The sequence below is a fragment of the Plasmodium malariae genome, assembly GCF_900090045.1.
Source record: "Plasmodium malariae genome assembly, chromosome: 9".
Taxonomy (NCBI): Eukaryota; Apicomplexa; class Aconoidasida; order Haemosporida; family Plasmodiidae; genus Plasmodium; species Plasmodium malariae.
In genome coordinates, this window is record NC_041783.1 from 618,239 (window position 1) to 636,808 (window position 18,570).

An 18,570-nucleotide genomic window follows, 5' to 3' on the forward strand; every position below is an offset into this window, starting at 1 on the left:
TCAGGGGCAAAAATAATATTTTTGTGAACTTTCGTTAACATTTTTGCAAGAAAATTGTTAACATTTTTGTGTATATTTTGTTAACATATTTGCTAGGAATTTATTCACATTTTTGCGCGGAATTTGTTCACATTTTTACTCTGAATTTGTTCACATTTTTGCAAAAATTTAAGAATAATTTGTGGATATTTTGCGAAAAGATTTAATAGAACAAACAAGCACCAGTTAACAATTTTCGCAAACATTAATAAAGTATATTGAGAACTGACATATTTCGTTTGATACACATAATTTTTACTAGTGACATTATAAGAAATATGGTGAAAATTAAAAAAAGCAGTATGCTGTTTTGGAAGAAGGATATAAATAAAGAGTTGCGTCTTTATAATTTTTTGAATGGTCTATTTTGTGTTAGTGGGATATATTTTTTTTTTGTAATATTTGGGTATTATCAAGAAAAATTACCAAATTTAGGGAAAGAGAAAGAAAAATTTTATTATAATATATTTTTAATATATGTCCTATGTTTATCAAATAGTATATGTAGCTTATTTGCAATATTTATTAAGAGTAAATTAAATAATGAAAATTTTATTCCATATTTAAAAAATAAAGTGGATATGTATTTTATAAAGCAAATAATGTTAATATCAATTACTTATTCAATAGCAATGATAGCAACAAATTATTCATTAAGTCATGTTAATTTCCCAACTCAAGTTCTTGTAAAGTCAGGTAAAATGATACCAATAGTAGTAGGGGGTTATTTATTTTTCGGAAAAAAATATCCTTATTATGATTACATTTCTGTATTTTTAATTACATCATCATTAGTAGTATTTAATTTATTAAGAACAAGAACTCCAAAAGAAGTTAATCAAACAACCTTTGGACTTTTACTTTTATCTATATCATTATTATGTGATGGTTTAACAGGACCAAGACAGGATAAATTATTAAGTAAATATAATGTGGACTCAGTCAATTTGATGTTTTTTGTCAATATTTTTGCATTTATTTTTAATTTAATTGCATCATTAATAATTGAAGGTTCCAAGCCGTATAACTTCATAAATAAATATACTGACTCGTATTATTATATATTAGCCTTTTCAATAAGTGGAAGCTTAGGTCAATTTTTTGTTTTTTATTCTCTTAAAGTGTACGGTAGCTTATATACTAGTCTTTTCACAACTCTCAGAAAAGCATTAAGTACAGTTGTATCGGTGTATTTATTTGGTCACGTTTTGAAACCTTTGCAATGGGGATGTATTTCTGTCATATTCTCAACTTTGATCATACAAAATTACCTGAAGCAACAAGCGAAGAGAGTTCATGCAAAAAGCAAGTAACGGAGCACTCAACAGGAGGAAAGCCGTTCAGCTCGCTACGCGGAATTTCCATTTCGTCTATATTTCGCAGAAATCTTTCGGACATTGTTTTTATGTGCATTGCTATTTATGGGCATTGTTTTTACGTGCATTCTTATTATGGGCATTGTTTTTATATGAAGCTTTTTACGCTCCTTTGGAATTCTTTTGCGTTTTTATGCAATTTTTTTTGCACTGTTGTTACCTTTTTTTTACCCCATTTTTTATCCCATTCCTTACCCCCTGTTTCAGGTTCATTTATTTTGCCCACACCCTTTTTGCGCTATATAGTTGCTGCTATTTCTGAAAAACATTTTTACGTTTTTTTTTCACGTCTTTCCCATACCCCCCTTAATAACTTATTTTGGTTAAGCGTATTTTTCATGTTTCTGTCATGAAACTCTTCAACTGCACAGATTTCTCTCTGTTATAAATTGCATATGTTTACATTTGTTATTTCTATTTTTAAATTGTACGAGTATAAATTTTCTTTAAAAGTTGAAACATACAAAAAAGAAAAAAATTATAATTAAATGGAATGAGAAGGATGACGCACTGGCGACAAGGCCAAAAAAAAAAAAAAAAAAAAAAGAAAAGGAAAAAAAACTACACATCTCAAAACTGCAACGTGAGAAAAGTTGAAAATGAAGCATTTAAAATATGCATTAGAAACGTGCAATGCTGTGAAGAATGGTAAATATATACATAATAATATATCTAATAATACATAGACCTTGCATGCACAATGCATGCAAAATGGGTAACTTTAAGTGCAATTAGCATATATACGTATGTACGTACATACACATATATATATGTACATATACATACATATATATATACAATTTTATACACATACGTTAGTGATACACGAGGGGCACACAAAATACGCTCGAACACTCATCGAGGAAGACTAGTTAAATCCCTTTTCCAACAATCGCGTAACCGCAGAATTTACGTCACCTCCTGTTTCTTGCAAAGCTTGAATGTTCGCATCGTTATCAATGAAACCCATTTCTTGAAGACTGACCAACTGAGAAGCATATTTTTCCTCAGGTGGTCTATTGTCAGCTACTTCGGTAGTATTAAAATCTAAATTTTGATTAGCATTTGGGAAATTAAAATTCCCTAAATTCCGATTAGCTCTCATAACCTGTTGAAATGTTTGTAGAAGTTCAGGAGACTGGAAAAGGGCATTCATATTATTACCAATATTACCCGCATTACTACTATTACCTGCATTATTATTATTATTGTTATCGCTCTGGTTATTAGTACCGGTAGAGGTGTTAGTACTTGCAAAATTATTTAAGTTATTTAAAAAGTCTTCCATTCTAAGTCCTCTTTGACTATTATTATTGCTAGCAGTGTTACTATTATTATTATTCATATTTAAAGCATTTTCAATTTGTAAACCTGCTTGTAAAATTTCAGGTCTCAAAAATTCTCTTAGTAAATTAGGGTTTTCTAAAACGGGTTGCATAAGTGGACTTTGTGAAAAAGTATTTCTTAATAATGGATTATTTGATACTAAGTTAGTTAACATCTCTGGGTTACTACTTAGTTCATTCATTAAAGACCTAGCTAAAGGATTACTTAATAATGAGCTCATGCTTTCTCTATTAAATTCGCCACCTGCATTCGCATTTAGTAGATTCGATAAATTACCAATGTTGAAATTGTCCGTAGCACCTGAACCGGCGTTGAAATTGTTCATATCTGAGGAATAAAATAGACGAGGAACATTAATGCAATCAAAAAATTTACATATATATATATATGTGTGTACATGTAGGTATATGTGCAAAGATATATAATGTAAACAGGCAGTTGCCAAAATATTAATCAGGGAATCACTCAGCGCTCACATGGAGGCAGAATCTATTATGTACATCAAATTCATGTAGTAAGCCACTAGTCGAGGGAATATATTAGGGATACAATTACAAACACGTTATGATCAAATTGTACATTTATAAGATGCACACATATAAATGGAATACAAACCTCCTGTTCCACTCTGCATCAACATTTGAACTAATGGGTTGTTATTGAAATCATTTAAATTATCACTTGGACTTGTGTTTTGGTCGTTTCCAATATTTTCATTTTTGTTACCCTCCTTTTCAGATTCGGCTATAAATTTGGAAGAGGAATCAAGTACGTCTAGGCATATGCGCATATACATTTGCACACACATTGCATATATTCACATATATTTATGCCCATACACATGTAAATATAAACATGAACACATACCCATACACATACACATACATTTATACAAACATCTACATCCATATAACGTTTAAGCATAAGACCATAACAAGCAATTTTGAATTCCTTTTTTCTTACGCTCCTTGGAAGCTATCGCGCTACGAACTAAGTGCATTGTATTTCCGTCTGCTACATTATATACTGTTAAAGACTCCTTATCCTTCAAGATTTTCCCTTAAAAATTAAGGAAAAAGGTCAAATATTATATAGTATAATAATAAGGTTTCCCCAAGTATTACATATAAGTAATATGTAGTCATGCATAAAAACATTAAAAATAAAGCTTTGCATAAACGTATTTATATAAGGGTTATAGGTTTACCATACAAATATGTATTAAAGCAAATGTGTATGAATAAAAAACAAAATATGCATCTTTTGTAATTATTATTTATTTATTTTATTTCATTATTTTTTTTTCTTTTAAATAGAAACCTTTAAAAATCAGTCTCTGCGATTCCACAGGTATATCAACATGTTCAGCACATTTTTGTTTTAATTCCAAAACTGTTATATCTGGTTCAATGGCAATTGTAAATTCTTTACCTCCTGTTACTTTAAATGAAACGTTTATTGTCATTTTTCTTTCCGTTGTTTCAAAACGTATTAATTTATCTTATTGGAAGGATGGGCAATAGAGCAAAAGCGTCGATATATATATGTATACGTAAATATATATGTATTTATACGTAGATATATATATGTATTTGTAAATATATGTATGTATATTAAATATATATATTTATATATATGTTGTGTGTATATTTTTATTTTTGCTCATAATATTTGTTCCTTAAAAACACGAGTAAATAATCATCTATTCGTTTATTTATTTTGTGAAAAATTTCTAATTTTTTTTCTTAACGATTATGAGCTTATAAACTCTTCACATAAAATAATACTTTAGTTTTTAATTTTTTTTTCTTTTTTTTTGTAATATTTTATTATAATTATCATTATGCTATTATTATTTTGCTCTTATATTTTTATATTTTTATTTATTATTCTGTATAACTTGTTAATATAAATGTTTTATTTATTTTTATATTTTTTCAAAATTTTTTTTCTTTTATGTGCACGTATTAATATTATTACAATACGTAATCTTATATATATATGTATGTAATTATATATATGTATATATATAAATGTACACTCGAATATAACACTACGTAAGCCTATAAAAATACACTCCTTATACTACTGATTCATAATTATATGTAAGTACATATATAAGTACGTAATAATATGACGTAATTGTTTGACATAACTGTATGACGTAATTGTTTGACATAAGTGTATGACGTAATTGTTTGACGTAACTGTTTGACGTAACTGTATGACGTAATTGTTTGACGTAGCTGTTTGATGTAATTGTTTGACGTAATAAAAGGAATTATATACAGTTTATGTTACTTATACATAGCAATCAATGAATAAATATTTAAACATTTTTAAAGGTGAAAAAAATATAATATATATAATTATACTGCCACTTAGGAGTAAGGGTCCATAAAATTGATACTTCTTTTTAACAAAATAAGAAAAGTGTATATAAATGCAAATTGGTTAGTATATGCTTATAAAATGAAAATGCAAAGAAAATGTGAAAATAGAAAAATTGTTTCTTGCACAAATAGTTCCTCTTGTGTGAATTATAAGATTGAAATATGAAACGGTATGATATTGTTGTATATTATTATATTCATCTAATATATATTAAAAAAAAATGAAGGCGAATTTTCAATTTGCTACAGCATGTGGCAAATAGGAGTAGCAAAAATTTAGTATTTCCACTTAACGAAAAATTTTGCTTATTTCAAAGTTCCAAAAAAAAGAAAAAGAAAACTTTTTTTAAAATAAAAAAAAAATATGTACTTATGTATACATTTATTTGTTTAAGATAAATTATGATGTTAATCGCCTAACGGGGGTAGAGGAGTAGTAATTACATTGTTTATAATGTGCACATTATAGTATCATTTTAAAAAAATAATAATAAATTGCTACATTGTAAAAAATTTTAATAATAAGAACAATATAATAGATTGTTTTTTAAAAAAAAAAAAAAAAAAAGGACGATCTACGCTTATTCAGAATTGTGGAAATAAGAAATAAATTCCAAGATCCGTGAACTTTAAATTGTTATGATGGAGAATAAGTAACAGATTTATGGCTAAAGAAAAAATACTACATTAAGGCAAAAAAAAAAAAAAAAAAATGTATATATATATATATATACATATGTTGTATGTATAGGATACAGTTTTTAAGTTTCTCTTTCGTTACACGCTGTTTATGTTTAAATAAGTCATTGTGCACATGATGCTGACATCGTAAAGAAATAGTAAAAGCCAAAATGCGCTTTGCACCTGATTTGTTAAAAAATATATATAATATAGAGAAACGGTACTTTACAGATACAACGAAAGTAAAACTTAATAGTACAGGGAAAAAGGAAATTATTGTTTTACATCCTATATTAAAAAAGTCAAAAAAGTATAGCAAGAGCTGTGATGAAACACTTTACGATGCTCAGGAAGCTTTGGGGTTAGCTCGGTCAGCAGGGTTCAAAATTGCAAATGGAATTTCTATGCCATCAGGGGGTTGGACTAATATGAAGTTCTCAAATGAATATAACAAGAAGAGCAAAATAAAAGATTTAGATAAACTTGATGGAACTAGAGAAATAAAACATACAGATAAAGAGGCAGTGAATAACTTGAGCTCTTCTAATAGCCCATATGTTGGTAACATAATAAAGAAGGAATTAAGTTATAAGGTGAACAAAAATTATTCAAATGATGATTGTTTCTCTGAACGTTCTGATTGTAGTATGGAAGAAGAATCGTTTGAAAAGGGAGATAGCATCAGTACTAAAGAGGATTATAATACAGAGAATGGGAACTCATCAAGGAAAGGTAGAAAAAGCGACGACAGTGATGCTAATTGTAATTATCGTTACAATCATGATTATGGTTGTGATGGTGCTAATGATAGTAACTATTTACATGCTCGTACAAAATGCGAAGAACTAGAAAAAAAAATTGCAGAATCTATCATAATTAAAGTTAATAGAATGGATGTTAAGTTTTATTTTGGTAAAGGTAAATTAAATGAATTGTCCAAATATTTTCTTAAAAAACCTGCACCGTATATATTTATTAATACGTTATTATCACCAGAACAATTCCGTAATTTGGATTTTCTGTTTAATAGCTTGTTGAAAAGTTATCATGATGAATTACAGATGAATAGCAGGAGGGAAAAAGAGGAAAATTACTTTACTTTTAGAGTATCTGATTGTGTATACAACAGGTCAAGCGAGGAACAAGGAGAGGGGGATGGTCAGGGGTATGTAGATATGTATAACGATTATTTAGAAGAGTACGAGGGGGAAGTAACGGAAAAAGGGGAAGAATCAGAAGATGATGACAAGGATGGTTACCCTTACGAACGAGCAGCCAAAGAGATATGCGAAAGAAAAAGTGGTCAGTTTGTGCCGATATACGTTGAGTTGTTTGACAGGTACAGTATCATTTTGTACATTATGAAGAGAAGGGCAAAAAGCAACTTAAGTAAACTACAGCTAGAACTGGCAAGGGCAAATTTTATTTTGAACACCTATTCAGAAGATAACAAATCAAGAATGAAATATATAAAATATATTGAAAATAATGTTTTAGGAAAATCTCAATACGATTATGAAGAAAGGTATGACAAAATAAATGCATTCGATGTAGATAAACAAAATAAAAAGAAAAATTATGATTACCTAGGATATACAAGTAACTATATAAAAAATACAGAAACGTATAAGGAATATGAAAAAAGAATTATTAATAATCTTTATGATAAATTAAGAAAAGAGTTGACAAAATGTAAAAATAATAATAGCTTACAAAACATTTCAAGAAAACATAAAGCTTTGATAGCCATTGTAGGTTATACAAATGCGGGGAAAACTAAACTAATAAATTATTTGACTAAATCTAATCTAAAAGCAAGAAATTTGCTCTTTCAAACATTAGATAATTCGTACAAAAATTTAAATATAGCTGATTGTTATTCGACAATTTTTATTGATTCAATTGGATTCATACAAAATATTCCTTATTCTTTATACGAATCTTTTAAGATATCCTTAGATGCAATAAAGAATGCTGACATAGTTATTCATGTAATTGATGTAAGTCATCCACACAAAGAACGGCAAAAAAAATGTGTAATAGATACATTAAGGAAAATTGGAATAGCTGATGAATTTATACAAAACAATGTTGTGGAAGTATGGAATAAAATAGACAAGTTAACAGAGCAACAAATTTTCACTTTATATAAGAACAAACCAAAAAGTGCTCTACCCATTTCGGCCAAAAATGGCACGAACTGTGATATACTTATAAAAATTGTACAAAAATTAGTTAATAAAATAAAAAATGTTCAAGTTTTAACTTTGCAATTTCCGACAAAAGAAGCCCAAGAAAGAATAAACTTTATTAGGAAGAATTTCAAAGTGGTTCCAGATTCGATTTCCTACACGCCAGATGGACATACAACGATTATCAAGTTGGTCGAGAATCCGAGCAACTTGAAAAAGTACTACGAGAAATTTGGAGAGTGACACATGTGAATAAATACGCGAGTGTACATATGTGCCGTACATATATATATATATATATATGGCCCATATAATACCCTTACGTAGTTAACAAAAAGGAATTATAAAAGTTCCTAATGACTTAGGCCCATTTTACAGAAACTAGTCGGTGGCGTGTATAATTTAAGGACACTATACACAATATACGGATTGAAGGAAAATTGAGAACGTTATTTCGTGGATCGTAAAACTTTAAACGTATGAAAAATGCACGTTCCATTTATGTAAAAGTAATTAGGTACAGTGAAAATTGAGTAGAGGCTTTTTTTTTGTTTCGTATAAATATGTAAATATATACATTTTATATATTATATATGTATAAACCAATGTTTGCGTTTTCATAAGAACTTTTTTCATTTCCCGCATTATGTTATACGCGTAAAAAATGAAATGTTACGAGAAAAGGGATATCCTTTGGAAAAATTAGCATATCATGTTAAAAAATTTTTTTTTTTTAATTTTTTAATTTTTTTTTTTTGTTTTCATGTTTAAAATTTGGTCCAATATTTATTTGTTTACGTTTTTCTTTGTTTGTGTAAAAAAATGCTGAATCTTTTCACAAAAAACGCTGCAATATAACAATTTTGAAGTAACTTTTTTGTTATTTTGTTTTTATAAATGTTTAAAAGGCCTTTTTTTTTTTTTTTTCATTTGAAAGTTTTCAGCTGTTTAGTTATTTTGCCATAAATTCTTTGCATGTATCTATACATACATATATATATGAGCTTATAAATATTCCTATTTGCATATATAAATGGTTGAATAAATACCATGTATATGAAATTGTTTTACCAAAGTAAGGATCTAAATCTCATTAGCTATAGTACATTAAATGTAATATATTTTTTTAAGTCACCTTTTACATATGCGATCTCTCTGTTTGCAGTCTCTTTTTATTTTTTTACTACAAGTAAAAATAATTTTTTAAAATTTTAGTATTATTTATATCCCCCATGTATAACATCCTTCACTTACGCATAGTGATGAACTATGACATTTATCATTTATTAATTTTGTAAATAATTTATTAGAGTAATTTATTATACAATTTGTATCAAAATAATAATAAAAAAATAAAAAAGTAAATAAATATATAAAATGAATTATTGAAGAAAAGTATGTAATTGGAAGCAATTAGGCCTATACTTCTTAACGATTAAATAAGAATCTGTTCTTGCTACAAATAAAATATATTGACGAATGTTTTATTACATCTTACATATATATAAATATATATATATATATATATGTATGTATGTATTATACCATTCCAGCAAGAGGGAGCGCAATAATGGTGTAGAATAGACTCAATAGTGACAATTCATTGTATTAGTAAGCTCTGTTACATCCCTTCACGTTTACATTTCGGAAGCTTATAAATTTAATAAAACTCAAGTGCTAATAAAAGAAATGAAATAATGTCGTTTTTCTTTTTTTTTTTTATTAAGAAATGTTAGTTTACTATTATAAAAAGGAGAAGATATGTGCACGATATGTTTATGAGTTGTCACATCCGTAAATAAAAAAATATATATATATGTATATATACCCTTACATTGTGTTTGCGTACATATGCTAATCTGACGGCACATTGTTCCCCTGCTTAACCAAGTAGCCCTTAATTAGTATGCACAGTGGAAATGGTAAAAGAAGAAAATGAAAAATTCTCGTATGTTAATAAAATAAAATTTACAGACATAACAGGTGACAACAAAACGGATAAAAGAGTAGAATACTTATGGAATTTAGCACTTTCAACGATTTATGAAAATGCAAAATTATCAACAAAATATGTTACACTAATAAAGAAAATCACAAAAAATAATTTAATTTTTGATAATATATGCTGTCATTATTGTAATTTAATATATATCCCTTTTTATAACTGTGAGATTAAAAAAGTCCAAAATAAAAACACATTACTTTACAAATGCTTTTTATGTAACCGTAAAAGAAGATTAAATTTACAATGTTTTACAAATAATGCAAAAAGTAATTCTGTTAAGAATATTAGGAAAGATCGAATATTGAGTAGCTCGGGCAATTTGAAATCTTTCCTTATTAATGAGATCGATGACTACGAAATAAAAAAAAAAAGCGATTTTGTAAAGGGAGCAGAAAGTGCATTCACTGAAGGAGAACCTTTAAATGAGCTAAGGGCTAATAAAGATAATTCTCATGGGGAAAATAAGGGGGAAGCAATTGTGAACCATCTTGATGATAAAAGGGGTAATGATAAACGAAGTGATGATGACGATCGAGGTGATAATATTAGTGATGATAACAGTCGTGATGGGAACGAAGGAATGACCATCAAGGACACCCTTTGTCATAGCATGGAGGGCCTTTTTACCATTGACTATGGTCCCAGTAGTTGCACTGTTGCAACAAGGAATCTTAATATTCCATTAAAATGCAGCAGTTACAATAAAATGTGTAGCCATCTTGAGATTTATAATAACTCCAAAAATAAGAACGATCCGTGTATAGGGGGCAACATCAAAAAAAAAATAAAACATAATGAAGATAAGAATAATGTGAATTGTATGAACAAAAAAAGAAGTATGTACAACGAGAATAAAAGGAATGTTGAACATAAAATTAAATCAACTGGTAAAACAGACAGCATGAACAACTGCTTTAGCGAGTTGAGTAAAAAAAATGAAAGACAAAGCATTGTTAACTTTGGCAATAGTAATAACTTCTTAAATTTTAACAAATCCAAAAAAAAAAAAAAAAATATATTAGATATCCTTTAAAATTAAGTTGCTATTTTTTTGTACTTAACCTTATCGTTCTAACGAAAGAAGCACACTTTTAAGTAAATTTTTCATTTTATTTTGTTCCATTTTGTTTCGTTTGGTTTCATTTTGTTTTATTTCATTTTATTTTATTATTTTTTTTTTTTTTTTCTATGTTATCATCCCATTTTAAAAGTAGAAAAAACAGATCTGCAAACTTCAATATACCTTTCCATGTTTTTTCGTACAATGAAAAAAGAAAACAGAAAAAAAAGCATTCATTTTGAACATTATTTTTTAACAAAGTTAACTGAGCTCACCGTATAGTGCTCATCTTATAAACTACTAATTCCCACTAATGTCACCAGAAAAAAAGAAAGAAAAAGAAAAAAAAAAAAAAAATCGTTTTATCAATTGCACTGAATATACCTAACAAGCGTAAAAATAATTCCATTTTCAAAAATTAAAAAAATAGAAAATTATGGCAAATTCGAGCATTTGAGTAATATATAAATACAAAATAAAATTGACACGTGTTTACGCACGCACATTTATGCAATTCATATACATACACATATATAAATAAATATATATATATACATTTGATCAAATAAAAATAAACTGGTGAAACATCCATATAGGAATGCTGTTAACGTTCTTCCTCCGCCATCTATGTTATTTTTATATTTTTCTTCTTCGTTCGCATATGTACATAATTCTCTACAATTTTGTAGATAATACTGAGTATGTGTGATGATGAGAAGTTTTAGAAGTTTTTTCTTTTTTCTTTTTTTTTTTTTTTTTTTTTTTTTGCAAGCATATATAAATAAATGCACAAGGACAACATATCTACACGTAAATTATACGCACAGGAGAAGCTTTTTCCATATCTGGTAATCCATTGAATTAAATATAAAAAAGAATATTAATACAGGAAAAAAAAATTGAAGCAAAAATGGAAAAAAAGAATGTTTTGATGCTGGGAAAAAAGTACAATATAACATGGCAACAAACTATGTTGCGTATTTATGATCCAAAAGAAACAGTTGAGTTTTATGAAAAGAATTTTGGAATGATTAATATTCATACATATCATTTTAAGGAATATAATTTTTCCTTATATTTTATGATAACACCTCCATATGATGAAGAAGAAAGGAAGAAATTACCTACACCCAACACAAAAGAATCTGAAAAGTATTTGTGGGACTTAAAAACAGTATGTTTAGAACTAACATATAATCATAACAGTAATGAAAAGTTAAGTAATGGGAATAATGAAAATGACAAGGGGTTTGGGCATATTGCATTTAATTGCCATGATGTTGTAGAATTATGTGATTTTCTTTTTAAAGAAAAGAATGTAAAATTTCATAAATTACCACATGAAACCAAAATGAAAACTATTGGTTTTGCTCTTGACCCAAACAGTTATTGGATTGAAATAGTTAGAAGATCAAGTCAAGTTAAATGGGAAAGTAATCATACTATTACCAATTTTTCTCAAACAATGATTAGGATTAAAAACCCTAAAAAAAGTTTATATTTCTATATACATTTATTAGGTATGAAATTAATACATATAAAGCACAATTCCGACTTTTCCTTGTATTTTTTAAAGTCCAGTTATTTGAATGATGAAAATGAATTAAATGATCATAAGAAAATAGGAAAGGAACCAACACAAGAAGAATACAATTTTGAAATACTAAGGAATTCTTATCAATCCAATGAAGATTATGAAAATTTTAAAATGTCTTGGGAGCCTGTTTTAGAATTAACACATAATCATGGTACGGAAAATAATGATAATTTTTCGTATCATAATGGAAATACAGAACCCAGAGGTTTTGGTCACATCGGGTTTTTAGTAAACGATTTAGAGGGGTATTGTAAAGAGTTAGAAAATTTGAATATTCCTTTTAAAAAAAAAGTACACGAAGGGATAATGAATAATATCGCTTTTGTCTATGACCCTGATAACTACTTGGTTGAGTTAATTCAAAGGGGCACGTCATTCAGTGTAACTAAAGAGAAAGAGGTAGAGGAGTGAGAAAAATAAAAAAACAGTAGTTGGAACAGTAAATAGGAAGTAAAATGGAGGTAAATAGGAAGTAAAATGGAGGTAAATAGGAAGTAAAATGGAGGTAAATAGGAAGTAAAATGGGGGTAAATAGGAATTAAAATGGAGGTAAATAGGAAGTAAAATGGAAGTAAAAACGAAGTAAAGAAGAAGTAAAAAAGTATAAAGAGTCGATGGAATAATTAAAATTTTTATAATGTTCTTTTCGTCATGTTTATGCCGCATACTTCCATAACCAACCGTTGTGTAGATATTTGTGCTTACCTTGTTCGTTATCGCGGATAAAAATTTTCTTTTTTCCTTTTTAGAAAAAACAAATTGAGTCAAGATTAAGCAGTGAATGAAATAGAAGTATGTCCACCGAGTGTCCTTTTACCGCAGTAGGATTAGTTGAACCTGTTTAAGGCAACAGTTACGACCTATTTGTTGCCCACATTTATGACGCACTTTTTACCAACTTTTACGACACGCTTTTCTCCCATTTTTTCGACTGATCTTTTGACCGATTTCCCCCTCTACTTGTAGATACCAAACAGTTAATTGCTAACATTTTTTTTGACATCTTTAAATTAGATTTTGTGATGGTATTCATATGATTGTATCATTAATTCCTTGTGATCATTTTCTACGTTTCTTCTTATTATGTCATTTTAAATGTGCATTTATTTTAATTCATTTATTTATTTTTTCTACAAAAAGTTTAAAATTTGAAGGGAAACAGAAAGCTGAGCTTCTTCGCCTTCCGCCATATAACGACAAAAAAAGTAAAATAAAATAAATTCTGTGATAATAAATAAATAGCAATAAATAAGTTTCAATAAATAAAAAGTAATGAATAAGGGGTGACAAAAATATACACACAAGTGCGTAAGTAAAGTATAATTTAATAATATAACTAAAATGTTATTAAAAGGTAAATAGAACGTTTGTAATATTATCACAAATAGACAAAAAAAAAAAAAAAAAAAAAAAAAAGCATAATAAATTAAAATAAAAAATGAAAATAAAATAAGAATAAAATAAAAACATCGACAAGATCGAATTCTTTTTGATGCACTATACAGCCTATTCAAAATGATAAATAAAACAAGCAAAAAAATTGCAACTGCCAAAAATTAAAGATGAGCATGTATTGCATTATTTAAAGGTGGACGTCTACAAATAATATAACCAATAGAGTACATTATGCTAGATAAATTTATAAATTTATGTATGTATATCTATGCATATGCATTCTTACTTGTATATTTCTTATATATATGTGCACGTTAAAATGGAGAAAAAAAAAATATAAATTATAAAATAAATAATATATAGAATAAAAAAAAGGAAAGCATGTGTGTTTGAATGGTTGTACGAATGGACGCACGAATGGACATTTGCATACACAAGTTTTACCCCTTCCTCCTCGTTCTCCTCAGTCAAAAGCAAATTTATCCTTTAAAGAATTGTATGCATTGTAAATGAAGGCGGAAGAGTGCAGGGTGTTAGACATAGAATGTGGACTCTTATTAATATAGGATGTTATTCCTATGCTATAAAAACTGAAGTAATTTTTATATAAAAATAAATAAAAAAGAAAGAAAATAGAAAACGTAGAAAAAAAATAAGCAACGAATATTTCATTAGTAGTATGAAAATACTTGGATGTATAATAACTCGTATATAAAAAAAACAATAAAAGTATGTAATAATAATATAAAATGAAATGTAATAAAAATAAACAAAATTTTCTATTATATTTATAATGAAGGTAATCAGAGCTTATTTTCTGATGCTTAATAGTATATACAATAGCCTTTGTTTCAAGGGAAATAATAAATAGTAAGGTCGAAAATAAAATAACATGATCCGAATAATCAAATATATGCATATATTCTTCATTCTTTAAATAATTAAATTTTAAAATTATATATTCAATTATAGATGGAATATAGTATAAAATAAATAAACGATATATAATTATTAGGAAATAAATAAAAAATCTACGAAAGTGAACAAGTGTAATAGGAAATGGGGAAAATACTACATGAATACAACCAATAAATATTACTATATAAAGAAATATACCCTTATAATAATATCTTAATATATTACTTATCAGTTCATTATAAATATAACATGGGGTATCAAGAAAATCATCTTGAAAAAAATAAAAGGGAATTTTTTTTAAATTTCTTATATAATTTTTTGAGCACATATTTAACTCTTTTAATGCGTTTATTGTTTTTATTTTTTTCCTTATCTTGCTGAAAAAAGTGTTACACTTACTAAAATTTTTTATATTCATCACTCTGTGATACATGTCGTAATACTGCTCGTAACCTATATCACTCAGAAATATTTCATCCGTCTTTGTTTCGCTAACATTTTCACGTATGCCTTTTCCACTTACATTTCCTCTTACGTTTCCATTTCCACCTATTTCACCTGTACCTTTGTTTTGCCACTTCGCATAGTTTCTTACAATTCCTCTCTCTGTGCATATATCCATATACAAATTATGCAACATATGAAGAAGCTTCTCATCATTTAGGTACTTATTTATATGATTTATAAAAAGCGTTATGTCCTTTTTGTTCTGTAACATCGTTTCGTCCAAAATTTCCCTGTCGTTCTTTCTTTTTAAATAGGGAAATTTATCATCAAAATTTGGAGAAAAAAAACTTTCTCCATCTGTGTCTTTGGTAAGATATCTAAAGTCGTGATAGTAACAAATATCATTAAGGTAAAGATAAAATACATATTCAACACTTATATAATACTTTTTATAAAAATTATTCTTAGTTAGTATAAAATTATAATATAAATATTTAGTTACTGCTTGATTATTATTCTTAACATAATTTTTCATAACAAATTTGGTAGCAGCATAATTGTTATCATTATCATGTTCATGTTCATCATCATCATCATCAGCATCAGCATCAGCATCAGCACCATCATCATAATTAGGATCTCTCAAAAAAAAAGCATTCTTTATTTCATTATAAAAAAAAGTTAAAATTTTAAGAAAACATTTCTGAAATCTTGAAATAATATGATAAAAATCGCTATATAAAAAAAAAGTTTTTTTTTTATTTAAACAAATAAATATCTTAATACCTCTGTTATTTTTCTTAATTTTGTTTTTTGTCTTTTTGTAATGTTTATCCCTTGTAAAGTAGTATTTGAACCTTACATTATGATATATACTATCATTACTACCATGAATTAACTTGTCTGTATTATCATAAAATAATTTATTATTAACTTCATTCTCCTCTGAATAATCTGTACTATATATACATGATGATACATCCTTTATGTTGTTAAGTAGTTCATGCAAATGTTTTTCTCGTACTTGGAAAAGTTTAAAACTAAAATTAAAAGATCCTATTAATAGAACAAAAAAATATATGACGAATAAAAATAACTGAAACAGAATAATACTCCTAGAGCTTATTATAATATTTTCTGCACCCTGTTCTATTTGTTCTCTACTCCCACTATCTTCTTCCTCTTCTATTTTGCTGCTTTTTTTTCCATACAAATAATTTGTATCATCACGTTTGTACTTATTATTGTTGCTTTCATAAATATAGCTACAGTCGTAGTTATTGCTGTAATTGTTAATATAACCGTTGCCATAACTGTTGCTATATATATTGCTATAAATATTGCTATAAATATCGCTACATATATTTCTATAATTGTTTCTATTTTTACCGCTATTATTTTTATTGTTATGTGCGCCTCTGTACTTTAAGCTTTTTCTGTTATCGGAATCTTCCTTCCCATCCATAATGTTGCTTTTTTATAATATTTTTTTAAAAAAAAAAGAATATATATTATTATATATACGAAGATGTAACGTACAATTACATCCATATAAATTCTTTTATAAAAGTATTTTAGTTTTATTAGCTCTTTCTAATACGGATAACGCTTTCTTTGTCACCATTTTTTATCTTATATTCTATCTTTTTTTCTATCTTTTGTTTTTCTTTTTTTGCTTTTTTCTTTTTTTGCTTTTTTCTTTTCTTTTCTTTTCTTTTTTTTTTTTTTTTTTTTTTTTATGTTTTATCATATGTATCACGGAACGATTATTAGGACATCACAAAATGCTTAAATCCAGGCTTGAACAAATACGTCAGAACACAAATATGTATAAGTCCGTTAATAATTCGTAGCAACAAATCCTAACATACATATGATATGTGCAGTGATACCCTCCTTGTTAATAACTGATAAGCGATCTGTAGGAATAACATTGTATATATAAATTCGTGAAGTACGGTGAAACTAGGAAAGGACGCAAAAAAAGGGAAAGTAAAGAAGCGAAAAAAAAGTAAAAGAACAAGCAAAAGAAAGGAAAAAAAAATAAATTAATGTTCTCGCTATTCAATCATTAATATTGGTTCGTTTTTTATCATTTTTAAGCGTTTCTTTCTAAATTTCTAACATTTATATATTTTCACATTTTTAAATTTTCATTTTTTCATTTTTTTATATTTTCATATTTTCATATTTTCTTATTTTTATTTTTTTGTTTTTTCGCAATTTTAATTTTTTTTTTTTTTTTTTTTTATATATAAATTTCTTATGACATGATATGGCAAGAATGCAGGAGAGGAAGTTAGAAGATCTATAAAAAATCATTATTTTTCCATAATGTTTCTAAGACATAATTATAAAAATTGTCACATTCTCTTGTTGCTCAAGATGCACATAAAATTGCATATTCTCGCCTATATAAAGTATACATATTTTTTTTATGTGTATCATTGGTAAATTTTTATGTATCAGATTGTCCACGCGTTCTAATTCATATTTTTAATGAACATTGTTTTATTCCTTTTCTTTTTCATCATCATCTGCAATTTAACTTATTTGTCTCGTAAAGTAATTTTCTTTTTTTTTTTTTATCAATTTTCTGCTTTTTAAATTTTCTACTTTGTATTAGATAATAAGTCCATCAAAAAAAAGAAAAAGAACAAAGGAAACAAAAAAACAAAGAAATAAAGAAACATACAACAGAAGAAAAGGAATTCCTAATTTTGTAAAAGTAATACCGAATGTTTTTTTTTTTTTTTTCTAACTATTTACTGGAAATAGGTAAAATATAAACTGTTTACTGAAAAAATAAGGAGATTTGCAAAAGTTTAAATATAAATGAGAATTAAAAATAAAATAAAAATTGATAAAAAAAGAGTTCTTAAGAGAAAAAAGAAGCACACATATACATATCTATATATATATATATATATATATATTAATATTTATATATTTATAAACATTTACATTTGTGCGAAGGGTAAATCAACTTAAACGAAGTATCTATAGAAAACAAGACATTTATGAATTAAATAATTCCAAGATAATTTACAAAAAATTGGGATAAAATATTTTATGCACTTATATACACATGTGGCATTAAAAACTACACATTTTATTAAA

The 18,570-nt window shown here is 26.8% G+C and overlaps 6 protein-coding genes across 6 annotated transcripts; 4 read left to right on the top strand and 2 right to left on the bottom strand.

Moving 5' to 3' along the window:
* Positions 1-317: 317 nt before the first annotated feature.
* Positions 318-1,352, top strand: PmUG01_09022700 (UDP-galactose transporter, putative; the record flags this gene model as incomplete). Its single annotated transcript, XM_029004908.1, has 1 exon — positions 318-1,352. The coding sequence occupies one exon, from the start codon at positions 318-320 to the stop codon at positions 1,350-1,352; it is 1,035 nt and encodes a 344-aa protein (XP_028861551.1).
* Positions 1,353-2,283: 931 nt separating this feature from the next.
* On the bottom strand, positions 2,284-4,227 carry DSK2 (ubiquitin domain-containing protein DSK2, putative; the record flags this gene model as incomplete). Its single annotated transcript, XM_029004909.1, has 4 exons — positions 2,284-3,089; positions 3,378-3,506; positions 3,726-3,821; positions 4,083-4,227. 4 exons carry the CDS (start codon positions 4,225-4,227, stop codon positions 2,284-2,286), a joined length of 1,176 nt encoding a protein of 391 aa, XP_028861552.1.
* A 1,779-nt stretch (positions 4,228-6,006) lies between these two features.
* Positions 6,007-8,271, top strand: PmUG01_09022900 (GTP-binding protein, putative; the record flags this gene model as incomplete). The annotated part of the gene is made up of 1 exon (XM_029004912.1): positions 6,007-8,271. The coding sequence occupies one exon, from the start codon at positions 6,007-6,009 to the stop codon at positions 8,269-8,271; it is 2,265 nt and encodes a 754-aa protein (XP_028861553.1).
* A 1,676-nt stretch (positions 8,272-9,947) lies between these two features.
* On the top strand, positions 9,948-11,066 carry PmUG01_09023000 (conserved Plasmodium protein, unknown function; the record flags this gene model as incomplete). Its single annotated transcript, XM_029004913.1, has 1 exon — positions 9,948-11,066. The coding sequence occupies one exon, from the start codon at positions 9,948-9,950 to the stop codon at positions 11,064-11,066; it is 1,119 nt and encodes a 372-aa protein (XP_028861554.1).
* A 937-nt stretch (positions 11,067-12,003) lies between these two features.
* GloI (glyoxalase I, putative) lies at positions 12,004-13,101 on the top strand (the record flags this gene model as incomplete). Its single annotated transcript, XM_029004914.1, has 1 exon — positions 12,004-13,101. The coding sequence occupies one exon, from the start codon at positions 12,004-12,006 to the stop codon at positions 13,099-13,101; it is 1,098 nt and encodes a 365-aa protein (XP_028861555.1).
* Positions 13,102-14,548: 1,447 nt separating this feature from the next.
* On the bottom strand, positions 14,549-16,915 carry PmUG01_09023200 (conserved Plasmodium protein, unknown function; the record flags this gene model as incomplete). The annotated part of the gene is made up of 1 exon (XM_029004915.1): positions 14,549-16,915. One exon carries the CDS (start codon positions 16,913-16,915, stop codon positions 14,549-14,551), a length of 2,367 nt encoding a protein of 788 aa, XP_028861556.1.
* Between the last annotated feature and the right edge of the window lie 1,655 nt (positions 16,916-18,570).